Genomic DNA, 16815 nt, shown 5'->3' with positions numbered 1-16815 from the left:
AAAGTCACCTTCTTAGTGAGGCCTTCTAGTATTTCAACTCAGTGTCTCTATGTCCTGACCCACAGTGTTTGTCATCCCTCTCCTTACAATACTTTCTCTTCTTAGAGTTTGTCTTTTTCACTATCTACACAATATATTTTACTTATTTTGTTTATTGTCAGTTTCCCCACCAGATTATTTTTTTTCTGTCTGCTTTGTCACTGCTGTTTCCTCAGTGTCTGTCACATATTAGGTACCCAATACATATTTGTTAAGTGTTGCTGGGTTTAATACAGAAAAAATTGAAATTATAAACTTTCTACACAAAAGGATAGCTAAAATGTTTCCACTTACAAACTTGTTATTCAGAGAGTCCTAATTAATAGTTCTGAAATCAATTTGAATTATCTGACAACATCATACACCAAACTGAGGTATTTATATGTTCTGTTTATCCTACTTTCTGGAACATTTGATAGCAGCTTTTCACCACAAAAACATTTTTAGATTAAAATTACTTTGCCCCCTATGGTTATCTGTGGGCACTGGTAACAAATTGTTTGCTAGTGCTAAGTGAGTCTATGCTGATTGGCCATTGGGAACTCTAACAAACTTTAAATTTCAGCAAAATTTTCCCAGAGACTGCTAATCCTGTGGAAGAAGCCAGGTATTCTGAAGGTAAAAGATACCAGGTAATTTGGCTCTCTTGATATTCTTGATAGCAAATAGCTTTATAACATAGTTTACATTTTCAAGGTATATGTCATCTGGTAGGGAGATTGCTTTTGAAAATAAATGTATATTGAAAGTATTCTCTGATCAGCACAACTGTGTAATATTTAGTGCTTTGTTTTATGAAATATAAAATGTGTTGCCAAGTTCTGGAAATCATCAACTAAAACTGATAGCTTGATAGCAACTTCTTCTTTGATTAAGTCTTAGCATTATCAAGATTCACCATAATTTAAAGTTACTAATTTTACTCTCTACCTTCACTTACAAACCAGAATAAGGATAATGTGATCACACTCATAGTTTTAAACCTCATCTGTGCAGACATTTTTACTGAGCAACACTAAATCATTTGATAAATTATTTGTAATGTCCTTATCTCTAAAATACTTGGATGGCTAAATTACAGTTAAAATTAAGATCTTGAAAATTATATTCTTTAGAAGAGAGTAGACTAGAGCTTTAGAATATATTTAACAGCTACATTATTTCTTCAAATAAAAATTTTTACCTTGAAAAATTTCAAGATAGCAACAGTATTTAGATTATTGTCATTAAGAGCATTTTCCTCAGATAATCTCAAAAAGTGGTGTAAATTTTTTTATGCTCATATTGGTTGCTATATGTCTATGTGGTAAATGCTTAATATTACTCGAAACCACAAGATTAGTAATTCACAGTTATACTGACATTCTTTTTCTATAATGGCTACTTGACTTAAATGAGCTCACTAGGTCCTTTTAGAATATTCACCAAAGTATAAATATATACATTTATCCATAGCTAAATGTTAATGTTTACACCTAATTTTGTTGAGCTCAATATGAAATATTATTTGCCTTTAAATCAACTACATGTAGACTTTTCTGTAATAAGACGAAAGAATAAAAACTTATTCAAGATGGCATAGAGTCATCATTAAGACTACTGGCTCTGTAGTTAAATTGCTTGGATATTAATCCCAGTTCTGCCTCTTAATACGTGGGAGTTCTAGGGCAAGTTATTTGACTTTCTATCTATTTCATACTCTAAAACAGCCATCAAAAGAAATGAAATCTTGCCATTTGCGACGATGTGGATGGAACTAGAGGGTATCATGCTTAGTGAAATCAGTCAATCGGAGAAAGACAACTATCATATGATCTCCCTGATATGAGGAAGTGGAGATGCAACAGGGGGGGTTAAGGGGATAGGAGAAGAATGAATGAAACAAGATGGGATTGGGAGGGAGACAAACCATAAGTGACTCTTAATCTCACAAAACAAACTGAGGGTTACTGAGGGGAGCGGGGTTGGAGAACGGGGGGTGGGGAGGTGGGGGGGTTATGGACATTGGGGAGGGTATGTGCTATGGTGAGTGCTGTGACGTGTGTAAACCTGGTGACTCACATACCTATACCTCGGGGGATAAAAATATATTATATGTTTATAAAAAAAAATTAAAAAGAAAAAAAAAGTAAGAGTAATACCATCGAACTCATAGGGTTGTCATGAAGCTCAATAATTGAATATATGTAAAACTTTTAGAACAGAGGTATTTTAGTACTCAATAAATTTTAGCTATTAATATATGGATTACATAAATTGTTTCACTCTCCATCCCATGGATGGTTACTAGCTCAGAATATAATGAATATAAGGACATATATTGGGGAACTATCCTGGTAGCAGATAAGACTTTATTCCTCACAGTGAGACCTGCTTTGCTGGCACCCATATAAAGAGTCTGTTATGAGTTGTTACATTAGATTAATATTATTATGAATTATAGAAATAATTAAATTAAATTATCTCTAAACACAAAAGGGAAAAGTTTGGACTGACAATATAACAAGTAATTATATCTATAAAATTCATTTCTATCAACTGACCTCATTGTTTTAATAATTGCCAATTTTCACTTTCACATCAGAATAATTAGACATACGAAGGCTCTTAAAGTATCTATACTTGGATATACATTATACATGTTTTTTTTTAAACAAGGAAATGAACTACTGGGAGAAGGATGTTATTTATTCTTAGGAATATAGTTCAAACTTGACAATGCTTTAGGGTAAAATATTATTATCTTTTTTGCAGAGAGTCTCAAAGATGCAAATTGTCTGTTTGGGACTGCTTCTTTTCAGCGTGACCTGGGCAGCACCAGTAAGCATTTATAAACTCATTTATGCATCATATTATCTTCTGGTCTCTTTATTTTTTCTAAGCAATATTTTTTCTTTTTTTAATTAGTAACCCTTACCTAGTTCAGTTGCAATAAAGTACCAAACAAAAAGAAAGCATCCAGCACTTGATACAAATGTCTATCACCAAGGAGGACCTCAATAAACATTTGCTGAATTATAAATGTCAACATATTGCCTTTTAAGAAATGCCAAAAAGTATATTTTTGGGAAAACTAGTCACAGTGTTTCAAATCAATTGTTAATGAGTAAATGCTCAGAGACCCAAATTTTAACACATCTAAAGAGATTCTCGATATTTTACTAAAAACTGAAAAAAAATTGACTTGACAGTTTTACAGTTGACCAACTAGATTTTGTAAATACGTTGGCAATAAAAAGAAACCAGACCTTTTCTCTTATTCTTGTAACCCACCAATACGGAAATCCTGCTAATGATTTTCTCTTCATGTGCAAGGCTAAAGATGGGAAGAAGGACCCCTAAGCTTAACATAAATTGAGTTGCAATTTCTTTTTTTTTTCCTCCCTCTGATTCACCCAGCAGGATGTGACTAAATTATCTTGTGAAAATGCTGAGTGTTACCTATATTTTCTGCTGTGCAGACACAGTGCTAATTAGACAATGTCTGAAAAGCATCCTAGCCTTTCAGAACAACCATTTCAGTTGGAGAGCATGGAAACAAGTAGTCATTCTGTTGCCGGAAGTGCTTAAATATAGGTCCTGAGCCAGTTGAGTGACCAGTTGGGAAACCCGGTGGTGAGCATGAATGATGCCATCCAGTAAGGACAGCAGAAGTTGAGGAAAGTATGGCCCCTCTTAGCGCATATCCTTTGGCAGTCCTGCAGTGGGCCATAGAGCTTAAAAATAGACATCTGCCAGGCCCAATTCACACAACTCAGCTCAACCACGACCACAGGGGCATGTGCTTAAGCATGACAGAGGTTGAGCGGGTCTTGCTGACCCAGCTCAAACCCACCAGCTGAGGATGAATCTATTTTGAGCAACACATTCCAAGGAGCAGCTGAAGTGGCACCTTCTGACCATTTTCCAGTAACTGTTATGTCAATATCAATTCAGTGACCACTGGTCAAGAGAAAAAGCCAGCAGGCCACACTCAAGCGTGGGAGAACAGAAAAGTGGGTGTGAGGGGTGGTGGGAGGGATGCATATTTCAGATGAAAAAGGCTCAGCAAGGACATACATAAAATTTTGAATTATGAATGACTAAATGTGATGTTTACCTAAATTATTTATTAATAGATTATGGTATCAGAAATTAGAATATATTGAGTCACTTACATCTGTTTTGGAATTATATTCTAAATTCAAACTGTAGGAGAAGAAAAGTTTTCCTCAATCCTCTTTGTGTTCATGGCTCTGTCAGAAAATTAAGCTGATAAGGACAGATTAACAGGAGAAAAGCATACAAATGTTATTAAATTTCTACATGTGCATGGGAGCAGTCATGAGAATGAAGACCCAAAAAGGTAACCAAAGCAGGAAGCTTTTACACCTTTTAGACGAAGAAACAACAAATTTGTGAAAAATTGATAAGACAAAGGGATTTGGGCTAAAGGTAATCCAACCCGGTCTAGGTAGTCCTTATATTCCTTACTGAGAAAGATTAAGATTAGTTTCACAAGATTTGTGGATTCCTCCAGTGTCATCTCTGAACTGCTAAGAGCTGGCCACCAGTAACAAGACACTTTGTTTCCTACCTTTAGGCAGAAAAGGGGGAACTTTTTCTGCATTTATGACTTAACTGCCTTCAGTTCAAAATAATTCTTATGTTAAAGAAGCATATTTTGGGAGTGACATTCTGGTTTACTTCAAAGACAAAATTTGGAAGTGGAAGAAAACAAAAGATGGATATTGGGCCATGCAATTCAATTAATATTCATCAACATGCAATTAGACTACAAACACTGTCAAAATTTACTTTGTTGTAAGTTCATGACTTATTACTGCCAGCTTCATTAAGGTACTCTATACTAACAAGTATGTTTTTAATTCATGTGTGTGTGTTCTATGAGAAGATGCTGAATATCCCAAACAATTGCTTTTTTCTTACTTAGTATCTAGTCATCTCATTTTTATGTTTTCTTTTTCCTATAACCTCATATTCAAAATTATTTTCACTGTTTTGATATTTTTGGGAAATGAAACAGTGATCTAAATTTACATGCATAAGAGAATAAAAAACAGCATAAGAAAAAAGTCAGTAATGGATGGAATTATAAAATATACCTTGAGGGGCCCCTGGGTGGCTCAGTGAGTTAAAGCCTCTGCCTTCGGCTCAGGTCACGATCTCAGGATCCTGGGATCAAGCCCCGAATTGGGCTCTCTGCTCAGCAGGGAGGCTGCTTCCCCCTCTCTCTCTCAGCCTGCCTCTCTGCCTACTTGGGATCTCTGTCTGTCAAATAAATAAATAAAAGCTTTAAAAAAATGTATACTTGGAAGGCACTTAATGTAAAATTCAGAAACATTTCCTCTTATTATTAATATTTTTTGGCAGGTAGCAAGCCATTTAAAAATTTATTATTTTAACCCTGGGAATTTGAGACAAAGGTTTTGGTTAAAATATCTCCTTTACTTCTTTAACTGCTATTGCATGTTTAAGTGTAGATAATTTTGTTTATTTTACTGCCTAACTCATAGGGGTTATTATGGGAATCAGATGAGATTAGGTATACAAAAACAGCTTATAAACTGTAAAGTGCTATGTAAACAGAAGGTGTTATTCACAAACTATTTTTGTTTCTAGGATGTAATGGACTGTTAGGCAGGTCTGCCTTGGAGTCAAGCCAATAGGGCACTTTTACTAAAGTTTTGTATTTATTTCTGAAACAATTTCATCAGTCAGGATCCAGTCAGGACAATAAAATAAAATTCCCATGACAGGGAGTTCAGTAGAGGGATTTTATTTGGAGAATAGTTATTAAGTATAGGACAAACAAAAAGAGCAAATCATGGGTAGTGAGGCAACCCAAAGATTAAAACTACTGTGCCACCCCTTGAGCTGAAGAAACAAGGAAGGAAGTGGTGTTCTCAGTGCCCTGAGTGGGGAAGGGACCCAGCAGAGAGGCAGGACCACAAAAGAGATGTGTCCAGTCCTAGAGAAGCAGCCCCAAACAGAGAGAGCAGGAAAAGACATACTTGTTCACTCTATCTTTCTACCCTCCAATCTCAGGCTAGGCCTTCTATCAGCCAACCCAGACTGAAGCCAGACGGCAAAGTTGCTCAAGAAATGTAGTTTGTAGAGGTCATTCCTGAGAGAGCAGAAGCACAATATCTGAAAGGATAATTGCCTATATTTTACTGCAGAAAAACCCAGAACATTAAGGTTTATTCAGGAAGAATACTCTCTAGGTGATAAAGAACTTTTTCTTTCAGCTTTCCCTTGAGGGGTTCTCTCTTTTCTATGACTGATACCACCATGACTCCTGTTTCTACTTTAGCACGTGCATTTAAACACAAAGAAGTCCCACTCACTGGTTCCTCTTCCCAAATCTGAGATACACTAGGAATTTCAAAAATCAATAAGAAAATTGAAATACAGGGGCGCCTGGGTGGCTCAGTGAGTTAAGCCTCTGCCTTTGACTCAGGTCATGATCTTAGGGTCCTGAGATCGAGCCCCTCATCGGCTCTCTGCTCAGCAGGGAGCATGCTTCCCCCACCTCCACCGCCTGCCTCTCTGCCTACTTGTGATTTCTCTCTGTCAAAGAAATAAATAAAATCTTTTTTAAAAAAATTAAAATACTGGGAACAAAAGAATTGTTGTGTCTGTTTTTCTACAGCAAACTTGCTCCAAAATTCTCAGGTCATCTTCTGTGTGCTCTCCTGTGACACCAAAATTTTAGCCCAAAGACCTAGAACATGCAGCCTGGATCTTTTCCTTCCTAGTTTCTGGCCTTTCTCCACCTCAATAGCTACCTCTCCCCCCAGGTATTCTCAAGATCTTTGGACATGTCTGTTGCAGATCAAGAAGAGTATTTGTCCCAATCCGTAGGCCACTCCATTTTCCTTTCCCTGACAGAAATCTCTGCTCAGGTGACTGGCAACAACAAAGTCTCATCCTTGGACATGATCCTACACCTTATGGACAGAGCTATGGTTTTACTTTTGCTGGACCACCAGCAGCATCAAGTCTTTGCTTGTATAGCAAACTCTAAATTCATGCAATTCATGCAAACATAATTCTCATCACAGGACTCTGATTTTGGTTCATTGATACTAAACAACTTCCAATATGCCAGTGAAAATTTATTTTTCAGTTAATATCAGCAACATCCAAGCTTCCACATCTGGAGTGACACCCCTCCCCAACTTGGCAATTCTGTGCGCGAGTGTGGTTCTAATGCTAATGTCATTGTCTCCCTCTGGTGGACGAATGCTGGCACCCTCTTTTGTAAGACTAAAACAAATATTATTGTAATGTATCCATCTTCTTTGGTTGGGATGATTTTCCACATTGAATAATACAACCCAGTAAGAGAAAAATAAATGAGACATTTATTGTTGGCAGAAATGGACGAAAGAATGAATGTTTTGTGAAGTTGTATTTCTTGTTTCCTTCCAGACATTTCTGCCACAAACTGAGAAAACTAAGGAAGACTGTGTGGAAGAACAGAGGGTAAACAGAATTATTCTTCTCAGATAAATCTATTTCAACTCTTTTAAAGAAAAAACTCAGGAGAGGAAATTTTTAACTGTCAAAATATTCCTGTGTACTTAGAATGGAAATGCAAAATTACACAACATAATTTTAGCACTTAATTCAGACAATGTTTGATAGAAAAGAGAAACATTCTGAATGGGGATTTGTTTCTCTTCACTGTGATTTCTTTCTCCAGAAGAAGTGAATAAAAATCCTGGTGTATTATTAGCAAGCTATTTTCGCACACATATACACGAGAACGAAACAACAAACGAGGGAGGAAACAATGGAAAAGGAGTTAACGAATCTTAATGTGGAATTCTGTTTGCATGGAGTTACTTTTCCATATGCATGTAGAAAGTAAAACAAGTATCCTCAGCTTTTCATGTCACCAAATTGCAGCCTACCATGGTTTTTCCTGGCAGCCTAAGAAATTCTGTTCTAAGACCTAATAATCTTCTGTTCTTTATCTCAGTTGAAAATTACAAAGGCAAAAATGGCAAACAGCAGAGTCTGAATGATCATGCTGTGTCTTTCCAACTTGACATCAGACATGAATACTGTAAAACCCACATTTCTCCTTTCCTTACAGCCACTCCCACCTGCAAATATCTCCACATGCTCCCTGTCCATTGAAATTTGTTAATAAAATTAATACGCCTTGGGAGAGAGAGCCATTGATAGCCATCCTTAGAGCAAACAGACTTACAGACATGTAGAAAAGAAAGGGACAAGGTTTATAGGTGCTCTTCTGTGATTATAAGAAGAACTACCATTTGTCAGAAGCAGAATTTGACTTCACTTAAGTTAAAGAATATCTTGTACAATCAAAAAGAGAGCCAGACAAGTTAATAAGATATAAACACATCTTAATACAATGTTATGTTTTTGTAGATAACGTACAAAGGCCACCATGAGAAACACGGGTATTATATTTTTAAGTATGTTTACACATCATCTGGGAGGAAAAATCAAAGTGACATAAAGGTAAGCTAAATCTCTGAGAGAAGATCCTTACCATGAGCCAAAATCTGGACTAACCCCAGGGGAAAATGTAGAGGAGACAAATTTATTTTAATTACTCTGGGTTTCTGTCTGGTGGGTGCTTTTGCCCTTTTTCTATAGTCCCTGGCTTCTTAAACAACTTTGTTATAGAACTCACACAGATGGGCCACCCTACAGCTTAGCCCAAATCCTGCCCCGCTTCGGGACCTTCCCCAGCAGGTGTGATGCTGGTGGACCTCTAATGCCCGTGACCTTTGCTTATTGCTTCCAAGTAACATTTGATCTTTTATAAGGAGGGTTTCTGAACATAATCTATCATGTGTTCTAATGATGAGGATTAGAAGACTAACAGGAGAAATCACTTTAGCCTAAAGAGTGACATGTTTTAGTGTCCCTTAAATTCATTCCACTGATGACTCCATTCTGGGTCAGAATGCTTGGAAGAGAAAGAATGAGGGCCTTGTCCCTGGAATAGGACAATAATTCTTTTCATTCAGCCCCTTTTTGCAGATTCATTGGCCGAAGAGCTGGAAACAGCTTAAAATGCCATCAGCAAAAGGACTATTTACTTTTTCCAAATCTGGCTTCATTTCCCATGAAAGTGGTAGTTTCTCTTCAGAATGTTATTTTGTTCTGCTCATTATTCTTTAGATGGCATCTCTAAGACTAACTGCCTGTTAAGCTAATTTGTTACATTAAGTAAGTTAAAACTTTTTGGTATAATAAATGTATGTTGAGCTCTTCCTATTGTGCAAGATACTATGTGAGATTAAATGATTGAGAAAACTTAATTCTTTCTCTCCAGGAACTTAGAGTTAGAAAAGAAAAAAAAAATGCATTTATAAAATCATTATAAAACTCAAGACAGAATGTGCAAAGTGCTGTGAGAGTAGTACCCCCAAAAATATGATTTTAGGGGCTTAGAGTAGAAAAAGATTAGCTCTTAGTCTGGTGTTTAGGGAAAGCCTACATAATGGAAATAATTGAGCTGGGCCTTGGAGGTTGAGTACAATTTAAGCAAACAAGTGGATGAGAGAAATTTGAGCAAACAAGTAGAGGAGAGAGGCCATTCCAGACAAAAAGAATAATATGAACTAGGGCATGGAGATAGAAAGAACACAGGAAATCAGACCAGCCAACTGATATAAGGACCACCATGCAGTTAGCGATGCAACCAGAAATCATTTAAAATAACAAATACAAAAAAGATTGACCATCACATTCCACAGTTTAAAAGTTGCTCCATGTTTTCATCTATAAAAGAGCTCTATTCAGTCCTTAGTGAAATGCACTTAATTCATTAGTATACATGCTACTGTTTTTAAAGCAGTTGAAGCACCAGAAAGAAAACAAACTTTCCCACCGCAGAGTAAGGGGAGAAACAAAATTAAAAGGGATGATCCCAAACTACTGATTTGTTAACGCATCTGTTTAACTCAAAAGACTATATTCACAATGAGCAAATAAACTTGATTTCAAAAGAAAATATAAATGTCCACGTGAAACTTTCCAAGACTCAATGACTTAAAATAAGTCAAATGTTCAAAATACTTTTAATTCAGCAATAATTCACTATAAAGTTTGTTTCTATTATATTTTTCCCCACAGAAAAATCTTACTTATTTTCAGAACATTCTGCCACTATAAAAGATCAGGCAATATCATAATTCCCACAAATAAATAATTTCAAATTGTAACTTAAAGATATTATAAGTTCTAACTTTAGCATGCTGTATGTAAGCAGTTTCCTAAAGGTAGAAGGCATTTTCATAAGGTATTTTTAATCTTGAGGTTCAAGAATGAGCTGATTCAACACTTTCCCCCCCGTTTGCAACAGTGAGATACATGTATGAAAACAAGCAGTCCTCCAGGTAAAATGGTATTCTTATTTTCAGACCAAAGAAAGAGATTAAAAGGAAGATCAAGCAAAATACATTTAGGATAGCATAGTCTCAGGGTCGCAAGCTCACAGAACCCTCCCAGAGGGTGATATTCAGGTAGTACATGGATAGAAGGGTCCAGAATTCGTCCATCTCCATCTATCACCACAACAGTTAAGGAGGGACAGAGCCTGGGAAAACAGCTGTGCATCCAATAATCAAACCACTATCATTCCCATCACTCACAATAGGTAGGGAAGCAAACAGCCATTTGATAAAGGGCTGTATATGGTTCTGTATGAAATGATAGTTACCATCATTTATATAGAATTCATCTTACACATAGACATTATTTTAGATACTTTACACACATTATAACATTTCATAAAACCATTTAATTCCCCCAACAATCCTGAAAGACAACTATCATTTTTCTTATTTTCCTATTAAGAAAGCTGAGCCACAGAGAAGTAAAATAAGGTTTGTAAGATCACATAGCTCATCAATGGCAGGGTTGGGCATCCTGTAACCGTGCTCTTTCCATAGTACACCTACTTTCAATGAACCCTTGACTGATGGATCAAGAAAGACCATTTGACTCCTCCTGCCTGCTGTTCCACTAAATATGATTCCCCATTATCCTGACTTCCCTGAATGTGGGCTTTCCATCTCCTTTATCTTCCCTATACCCTTGCTGTGTGCGTGCAATCCTCCAACCTGTCTCTACTTTCTTCCTCCATCTGGGAGCATTTATGTATTTGCACATATTTAATTAATACATTCAAGAAAATGTCTATACGTTCAATAGCAGCCAACAGACCAAAGTGGTGGCCAAAAAAAGTGGGACAAAATTAAGCTGTATTAGTAAAAATAGTTAAAAAAAATTCGTAAAAATTAGTAAAAATAGGTGGTCAGGGCAAGGAAGCTACTAGAAGCTGTGTGCCCAGGCTACCCAGGCCACATCGGAGTCTGGGGCCATCTGGAACCCCACAAGCTAAAGGAAATCTGTAGTCAGATGACAGCCCTGAACATAGTGACCTAATAAAAGAGAACCACAAGTGTTAACTTGGAGAAGAGAAAGAAAGCATCCAGTGAGTTTAGAGAAAATCTTAACTTTTCCAGATATTAAAAAGATTGCATATGAAAGAGGAAATAACCTTAATTGTTGCATCAGTTACTAGGTGCAGGTTACAAAAAACTTGAAAAATAAAATACAATGAAAATTAGAATATAAATGAAAAGATCTCACATAAAACGTTACAAGCAATTTGCCTGTAAAGTCTTCAAGGAAGGAACAGCTGACCATAGGTCATGAAACTGGGAAGGACTTGCCCTGGGTGACCCTGTGAGGCTGGGATACCTGACCCTTTCTCTAACTAGGTATTGTTTTTTGAGCTCAGGTGCTACATTCTCACAGCATCAATCTGTCCGATATTAGAGTTGTTCTCTTTCTCTCTTGTCTTCATTTTTGCAGATCAATATTCCAGTCCATTTTAGTTATTAACCCACCTTCTGGCTGAACACCAGTAGAAGGGTTTTTTTTCCTTTGCAGTGTTTTTCTCTGGCATAATCCAAATCCAAGCGATTATATCTCAGCCTTGAACGCTACAAATCCTCCTAACTGTTCTTTCTTACTGCTATTCCTCCTGAGCTGTTGATTTTTATTTTGTTAATCCCTTGCTCATAAACCTTCACTAGACTAGCTCTTCACCCTTTGCAAAATAAAACCAAATTCTTTACCCTCGAGTCTCAGGTTCTAGAATGCTCCAGCACCCTGTATGTCTGTGAGAACCCCAGTTGGATATGAGGTCCCTGTCCCACCGCTCTACACCCCCGTCTTTGGTCCTGCAGGTCTACTGCCTCTGCCATTCCATGAGTCATCAGGTATTGCTTAGTACATGGGGCATCCAGCCACATTTACTACTTGCCCCTGTCCCTCAATTAATGCCTCTTATTTCCATTTCATATTACTCACCAGTTCAAAAGCCTATGTCATGGTGTTGTCAATTTTACCTCACCTTACAATTTGGAGGTAGAGAGAAAGTATCTTATTTATTCTGTTTATAATTGTTCTGTTGCTCAAGAGTTCCTACCCAAAGGGTAATGAGAGGAAGGGGGGAGTCCACAGAAATTAATTTAAATTCAGCCTGTTTAAACTTAAGGCTATCAAATCATTATAATAGTTCTTTAAGCAAGTCCTTTAGTTTGGGTAAAAACACTCAGATACTCTCTTTCTCTTCTCTAAGATGGCATACAGATATATGAGGCAATAGGGTATGGCTTATATCATCCACTACATACAGTATACCATATGTACAAACATGGCTTCCACCACAGTGGAAGGGAAGATGTGGAATCCTCAGACATGCATGGGCAATGTTGCTTGACCACTTGTATGCTATCCTGCCTGCTTGTATTATAAAATGAAGTCTCTGGCTGCCATAGCTTAGGATCAGCACAGTATAGTCTTGGTTGGGGCCCAGTGGTGTTTCAGTCTCTCTTGGCTCTCGTAAACAATTTAGACCCCTGTGTGTTTGAGTATGACTCACCTTTGTCCATAGTGTATATGTTCCTTCTACGTGACTCCCTTTCATTGATTTAGAGCCACCTCTGATTCCAGAGGGTATCACTGTGGAGGATACCCTCTGGAAAATTCCCGACCAGACTCTCACTTTCATATCTAGCTTATGCCATAGAAATACTGTGAGTGTCATGGGCAAAGTTGCTGTCAGCCCCTTTTTCTTTTTGACCATATCGTTCTGCCAAGCTTATTGCAACTTGGCTGCACCTCAAGTTGGTAAAGTACAGCCTATGAAGCAGCCTTTTTATAGGCTCCCCCCAAAAAGGACAAATGGAGATACATGTATAAACACTTCACTTTCCTTCTTCACTTTCTTTTTTTCATCCCATTATCACTCAGGGACTTTCCTTGTCTAGATCTCCATATTTCACCTTATGATCTAGAACTGTAGTTCTCAAATACAGTCTATCAACCAGCAACTATCAACATTACCTGGGAAATGTTATTGAATGCAAATGCTAGAGTCTCACCCCAGATCTACTGGATCAGAAACTCTGGCCATTGGTTTCAACAATTTTTGTTTTATCACCTTCCAAACAGTTCTGATAAATGCTAAATTTGAGAACTATTTATCTAAACTATCAAATTTAGTTTATTACATGACAAACAGGGAAGAAAAGAAAGGTAATGAATCCTTTTTCTGACAATAGCTGGGTTTGTAACACTTGCTGCAAATCCTTTGTTTGAATATCAGAAGCTGAGTATTACCTAGATTCATCTATTGGTCTGTTTTCTAAAAATAAGGATTGGGGGAGAAGAAATGAAAAGAAAAAGGAAATTTCACTCTAGGCAGATGAATATCTCTGAAGACCAGGGCAAGAACACATGCACACACACACACACACACACAGAGAGAGAAAGGAAGACAGAGAGAATAATTATTTTTTAAAATATGAACTCCATTTCACTTGCAATGGCTTATGCAAGATGAGACAGCATTTTTTTTTGCTAAAAATATTATCAATCTTCATTTAAACATCTTATTGTTTAGAGCAGTAATCATAAAAATTTTAGTAGTGAACTTCCACTTTAGGTCCAAATATTTGTCTTTGTCTCAACAACAAATAATGTTGTCATTGAGACTTTAATCATGGTTTCAATTTCTTTTATTTTAGCAAATATGTCTCTGTGTTTAGGGGGACCACTCTTGAATCATATGCTCCTTAAATTCAGATCCTCCTTCAAGATCAGACACTTATCCATATTTCCAAACTTACTTATTTTTCGCTTCTTTAGGATTTCTCTTTTCAAACCATGGAGTTTTATTCGTATTATCTTTCAAATGTTTCCTGTTTCCGGTCATTGAATATACCACTTATTCTTAAAATATCCTCACTACTATCCTATCACATATTTGGATCCTACCCATTCTTCAAAGCTTGCTCATTCTTTATCCATGAAACTTGCTCTGATCATTTCTAAATTATCTCTACCAACAAACCTCTATCGAGTTAATAGTCTTTCTCTTACATATCTGGTGGGTAATTCTTTTTAAATTGCTTAGGAATTATTAATTTTTTAAAATTTAACATAAAATAATACTTTATGTTGAAAATTACACTTTAGCAGGAAGAAAAAAATAAAGACAATATTGCTCTTCAAAATTTTGGTAAAAGAAGAAATCAAGAGCCAGCACCTAAAGAAAACATTGCCCAGGAAAGAGAGAAAAACTCTTCCATTCTTGGAGCCAATGAAAATTACCAAAGTAACAAAACCGAAACTCTTTTTGAGAACAGACAGAAAACAAATGAAGATGATAGTATTAAAAACCAAGGAAATGCCCACAGTGACCTAAAGATGTCCATTTATCCTGAATCCACTGGGAATAACGGGGCTGAGGATGAAGACAATGTTGTGAACAAATTCCGTAACCAAGAAGAATATGGTGCAACTCTCATCAGAAATAATTTGCAGTATATAATGGAGCCAAGGACTGTGACTGAACTCTTGGCAGAGGAAAACAAAGAGAACAAACCCAAGAATGTTCTAAGCAAAATCCCAGCAAGTATGAACTATGCTAAAGTCTCCTCAAAAGATAGAAAGAATTATCAAAGAGATTCCCAAGCCCAGAATATTCCAGTTAAAAGCAAAAGCACCTACCATACCCAACACAACATTGACTATCCAAAACAGCTCCCGAAAGTCAAAAAAGTCCCCAGTGATTTTGAAGGCAGTGGTTACCCAGATCTTCAAGAAAGGGGCGACAATGATCTCTCTCCTTTCAGTGGCGATGGTCAACCTTTTAAGGACATTTCTGGTAAAGGAGAACCTATTGGTCCTGACTTAAAAGGTGCAGATATTCAAACAGAGTTTTTTGGCCCAACTGAAGCCAATACCATCAGTCCTGATGCACGAGGGCCAGGTTATAATGAGATTCCAGAGAAAGAAGAAAGTGGCAGAAGTACCATTGGAACCAGGGATGAAACAAGAAAAGAGGCAAGCACTGCTGATGTAAGTCTAGTGGAAGGCAGCAATGATATCATAGGTAGCACCAACTTTAAGGAACTCCCTGGAAAAGAAGGAAACAGAGTAGATGCCAACAGCCAAAATGCTCACCAAGGGAAAGTAGAGTTTCATTACCCTCATCCTCATCTACCCTCACAAGAGAAAAAGAAAGAAGGCAGTAGGGATGTTGCTGAAAGTACTAATTATAATGAAATTCCAAAAAATGGCAAAGGTGGTAGCCGAAAAGATATGGAGCATTCTAATAGGAATCAAGTAATCTCAATTGAAAAACAAAGATTTCCCAATAAGGGCAAAAGTCGGGGCCAGCTTGCTCCTTCTCATGATCTTGATAATGAAATTAAAAATGAAATAGGTTCCCATAATGGCCTCAGCAGAAAAAATCATTATGTACCCCACAGACAAAATTCTACACGGAATAAGGGCGTGTCACAAAGGAAAGGCTCCTGGGGTTACAGAAAACCCAATTCCAGGAGAAGGTTTAGCCCCCCTAGAAAGCATGACAGTAGTGAATCATCTGACAGTGGCAGTTCCAGTGAGAGTGATGGTGATTAGCTACTAGAAATTCCCAGCAGGATTAAGGTTCAAATATCTAGTCATCTGTATCCTGACAGAAAAGGAGAGCCACCTGAGAGCATACCAGGTGAGAAAGGGCAGAGCAGAGAATTGAGTAAGCCAAGAAACCTGGCCTCCTGGGGAGATTTGTTGCTATTGTAAAAGTCACAGTATGAGATTCTATTCAAAATTACCATGCTCTTTTTCAAGAAGAAAAATTAATTAAGGATATGTGGAATAGGTAACATTTGAATAGATGTCATCAAAACTAGTTTGTAAATGTCACAAAAGCCTTTGTTGGTTTGCTCTATAGATATGAAAAGCAATAATATTGTTCATATGATAATCTATAATTAAATAATCTATTAAAACGTCTGTTGTCTGTGGTGCTTTATTTCAGAGGCAACGAGATTAGTTCTCCTTCTGGCAAAGGCAGTGTTGCGAAGTTAATCTGTTGAATAAAGCTTAACCACATTCCCTCATCTCACTGTGCTTAAACCAGCATTTCCTTCTTCATCTGACCTTCCTGTGCTGTACCAGAGATATCCTGCTTCGTATCTTTCTACACTTCCTTCCTGTGTTGCACATTTATAACTTCTTATAAGGCAAGCTTTCTTTCCTAAAACAAAGGTCTATGTTATCGCTTTTCCAGACAAAGAAGGAAATAGAATAAACAGGGGTGAAGGGAATGGGAGGAACAAGGAGAATGAGAAGGAGAAGTGCGAGTGCAAAGACCAGACCAAAACTTACTTTGGTGGAGAGTTTTCATTGGCGGAT

General features: G+C 37.1%; 1 protein-coding gene across 1 annotated transcript; it reads left to right on the top strand.

Moving 5' to 3' along the window:
* Positions 1 to 554: 554 nt before the first annotated feature.
* MEPE (matrix extracellular phosphoglycoprotein) lies at positions 555 to 16413 on the top strand. Its single transcript, XM_082726610.1, has 5 exons — positions 555 to 671; positions 2794 to 2859; positions 7477 to 7530; positions 8449 to 8541; positions 14587 to 16413. The coding sequence occupies exons 2-5, from the start codon at positions 2806 to 2808 to the stop codon at positions 16036 to 16038; spliced, it is 1653 nt and encodes a 550-aa protein (XP_082582736.1). The 5' UTR covers positions 555 to 671; positions 2794 to 2805; the 3' UTR covers positions 16039 to 16413.
* The last annotated feature ends 402 nt before the right edge of the window (positions 16414 to 16815 follow it).

Source organism: Mustela nivalis, assembly GCF_964662115.1.
Source record: "Mustela nivalis genome assembly, chromosome: 4".
NCBI lineage: Eukaryota > Metazoa > Chordata > Mammalia > Carnivora > Mustelidae > Mustela > Mustela nivalis.
This window is presented reverse-complemented; position numbering and strand designations above follow the sequence as displayed.